Source organism: Calidris pugnax, unplaced genomic scaffold (assembly GCF_001431845.1).
Source record: "Calidris pugnax isolate Ruff unplaced genomic scaffold, ASM143184v1 scaffold1494, whole genome shotgun sequence".
NCBI classification, from domain to species: domain Eukaryota; kingdom Metazoa; phylum Chordata; class Aves; order Charadriiformes; family Scolopacidae; genus Calidris; species Calidris pugnax.
In genome coordinates, this window is record NW_015091992.1 from 1 (window position 1) to 3968 (window position 3968).

Genomic DNA, 3968 nt, shown 5'->3' on the forward strand with positions numbered 1-3968 from the left:
GAATTTTCCTGCCCTGGGCACTGCTCCCCGCCACATCCCACTGCCTCCAGGAGGAGCCCTGAGACACAAGTGAGGGACAGGATCTGCCTTGGCAAGGCCTGGGGGTGAGGGCTTGGCCTTTCTGCTTCCTCAAAGGCAGGGGTTCCTCAGCATTACAACCACCTGCACTCTGCCTTTGCCTACTGCAATCACAGCCTCCAACTATCTGCTCTAACGATTCCCTGGGGAGCCTTTGTCAGGAACTGCCCTCAGTGAGGCTCATTAACGCTTCCAGGAAGTTTGAGGTTTGCTTCTGATTTCTTGAGCACTTTCTTTGATCTTCTCTCAGTATCTGAGGCTCATGGACTCAGCAGCAAATACCCCATGGGGCCCGTTAAAAGACTGAAAACCTTAACAAGGAATTCATCTCTTTGTCATTTCCTTCAAGCCTTGTCCAGCTAATTGGGGAGGTTTTGTGGTGTAGTTAAGGAGGAACATTTCAAATTGCATCTAATGAAAATGGCTTCTTGATTGTAAAAGATATATGTGATTAGTGTTCAGTATAAAGAGGAGGTGATAGCAGCATTCTCCAAGGGATATTGAGGCAAGGTGTCTCCCTCAGGAGGTCTGGACAGGTCAGGAAAAACAGTGCCTCGATGTCCATCACTGTAGGGACAGCTTTGCTCCTCACCTCCCCAACCCCACCAGGTCTGACCTTGCCCACCTGGGACTTCCATCACTGCCCTTGCCTCAGACTTCTCCACTCAAGCCTGGAGGTGACAGCTCCATTGCACCATCTCCCACCTGGTCTCCTCAGAGACCTGGCTGCTCACAGCCACAGGGGAGTTCTTCCTCCCCCTCTAAAAGAAAAGTAAAGTACAATCATTTTTCATAAGAAATAAACCACTGTGTAATGATATGCAAAGTACGAGCTACCTCTCATGAGGTTTGTTTTCTACAAGGGATAATCTTAGAACAAATCTTTGAGGGAGGTAGATACAAAAAAAAAAAAAATATATAAACATAATTAAAGAGCTGGCTAAGGAGATAATTAGATTTCTGAAGGACAGGCAAGGTTTGACTCCCTGAAGGTGAAAGCAGCAGCAGAGGTGAGAGGTATCTGAATGAACAAAGAGTAAGAGGAGGAGAAAACCAGATGATAATGGAAAGGGCCTTTTCCCAGACAGTCTGCATCTGAAAAGATGACTTTGCAAATGATCATTGTATCAAGATAAATGTAAGTGTAGGAAAGATCAGAGAAACACATACACCATGTAATGGACAAAATAGTTGTAGTCAAGTCACAAGGGAAGACTGAGATTTCTTTGGAATGTCACCTTTGGGAGGTGACAGGATTGGCAGAGCTCTCTTGTGATGGAGGAAAAGGCAATGTTGCCCCCACCTTGGAAAGAGGCCCAGCCCAGGGACCCCCAGGCTGTACAAGCTCCCTGGGGTGATTAGTGTGCCATTAATGAGAGTCCTCTTGGCTGAAATTTCTGGGCCCTGGAAAGAGAAGAATGTGTCCAAAAGCAGTCATCATGGACTTGCCAAGGGTAAATCATGCCTGAATAAGGAAGTGGTGACAGCAGGGAAAGCTCCCGCGTTTCCTGTGTCCATGGCAGTCAGTCAGATGTTGGTAGAGTCAGATGTGCTGCAGCTTTCTTGTCCTGTTCCAGGCAGGATTGCTCAGATGCAGAGCTACTTGAAGGGTATCCCCAAACAGCCCTGATCATTTCCTTTGCTGAACCTTTCATTCCCATTTCACTATTTTTCCTCCTCTCAAGTCCTACTCTTGAACCAACTTTATCCTCTCCCTGGCACAAGTCAACCCCTCTTCACCATTTCCTCACTGGCGCTGCGTTTCCTCACTTTGCTCCCACCTTTGTTGTGTCTGAGAAGGTATCACAGGGCTTTGTACCTTGATTAGCAACTCCATTACACTAGGACTCTCTTCTTATCTGACCTGTCCTACAGCTGCCTAAATGATGGTCTTCCGAAAGGCCCTATGACTCAGGATGAACATCAGCACATGGACTTTAAGTGCTTGACTGCTGGAGCTTATGTCCAGAGGGACCTTGACACACCTGGGGATTTGGCCAACAGGAACCTGAAGGTTTAGAAGAAAGAGGTGTACAGTGACTCCATGCAGCAGCGCGGGCAGTGACCACACCAGCTGAGGAGTGCCCTGAGGAGAAAGGCCTTCGAGTCATGATGGCTTCCCCATGAGCCAGTGGCCTTTGCATTTCAAAAGGAAAATGGAGAGACTGGAGATTGTCCAGAGGAGACCTGACAGATGGTGCGGTCCCTAAAGCCTGAGATGTGAGGAGAGTCTGAAGCGAAGTGCACTTCTCTAGCCTGTTGAAGGGGAGCTATGGGGTGACATATGTAAGAGCCTGTAACCAGATGGAGAGGGGACAGAGCCAAGCTCTCTTCTGCAGTGGCCATAGATATGACAGAGACAAGAGCCACAAAGTGCCTCTTGGGAGCTTTAAGCCGAGCATTAACAAAAGTAAACTGGACTGGAAGGAGCATTGCTGTGATGTCCACCTGTCCTGGTTCTAGAAGAGATAGGGTTAATTGTCCCCAGGCTCTGGCAGGGACACAGCTGTTCCATCCCAGGTGGGCCATGGCCAGTCGGTAGCCAGTAGCTGGCCAGGGGAGGGGGCAGGAAGTCACCCCTTGGGAGCAGGATGGAGAGGCCCAGGTCAGTGGGTGAGCGGTGGTACCGTAATGGTGTTTGTACCTCCCTCTGTCAGTGGTATGGCTGTTGTTTTCCTGTGCCCTTTGCTGTTCTGTTAAACTACCTTTGTCTCAACCCATGAGTTTTGCCTTTTTCTTCCAATTCTCCCCACAGCAGTTTTGGCTTGAGAGAGCAGCCGAGTGGTTCTTTGTTGCTGTCTGAGGCTCAACCACCACAGTCTCTTTTGGTGCCGAACATGGGGCACAAAGGGTTGAGATGATGACAGGTCTGACCAAAGTGTTCTAAAAGGAATATGTGATATGCATTTCTTACATTAGTTAAATATTCGCTAGTCACCATGTTGTTCGGTCATTCTCACAGCTGTGTACACCCCACGATGATGTTTATCAATCACCTCTGGGAGAGGGATCAGGATCATCATGTTGCTGTCCTCTATGATACCAACTTACGATATGCCTCCAGCCCGAGGTCTGGGCGCAACTTTTCCGGCAAGACAAGCGTCTCCTCAACCCCGTGCTGCCCTGGCTGCGCCAGCGTCTGGAGGCAATCTTTGGGGAGCAGTGGTGGCTGGCAACAGGAAGAGAAGCCCTGCTCTTGCAGGCCCTGTGCTTATGGGGGCTGGACGAGGAGGCCATGGTTGAGCAACTGCAGCCTGGCCTTGAGGAACATACAGCATCCCTGGTCCATGACCTCATCGACGTTGTCATGCGTCGGTGCAGCCATGAGGCCTTGAGGATGCTGCAGTCCTTCACTGCCGGCCAAGAGGAGGAGGAGGATGGACATGCAGCCAACTCCAACTCCACCACCTCCAGCAGCTCCAGCTCCACCACCTCCAGCAGCTCCAGCTCCACCACCTCCAGCAGCTCCAGCTCCAGCAGCTCCAGCAGCTCCCGAGAGGAGACTCCAGACTCCCACCCAGCCTCCTCCAGCAGCCCTGAAGACTCTGATGTGGAAGAGCACCCCAGCACGTTGGAGGCCGCTCTGCAGAGGGGTCCCAGCCGCCCTCGGTCTGTGCCTGTCCCTGTGGAGCAGGAGCAGCCCCAGGAAGAGCCGGAGGAGGCGGTGGCAGGTCCCTCTGCCCAGGGCCGCAGCTCCAGACCCTCCGCTCCCAGCCGGGGTAGGGACTGCTCACCCAGGGGCCCCCGGCGGCCCCCAAAAAGAAGGGCCTCCAGCCCTCAGGACTCTCCTCAGCCCCCCAAGAGGCCGCCCCGCCGGCGGCATTAGCCGGGCTCCAGCGGCCCCTCCGTCCAGTCAAATACAATAAAATGTCATTACCTGCATGGTTGAG

At 51.9% G+C, this 3968-nt stretch overlaps 1 protein-coding gene across 1 annotated transcript; it reads left to right on the plus strand.

Annotated features, from left to right (window-relative positions):
* Positions 1 to 3142: 3142 nt before the first annotated feature.
* Positions 3143 to 3797, plus strand: LOC106900192 (E3 ubiquitin-protein ligase Topors-like; the record flags this gene model as incomplete). The annotated part of the gene is made up of 2 exons (XM_014962180.1): positions 3143 to 3494; positions 3600 to 3797. Coding segments are annotated over 2 exons (550 nt in total), but the record flags the coding sequence as incomplete, so codon positions are not given.
* Positions 3798 to 3968: the final 171 nt, after the last annotated feature.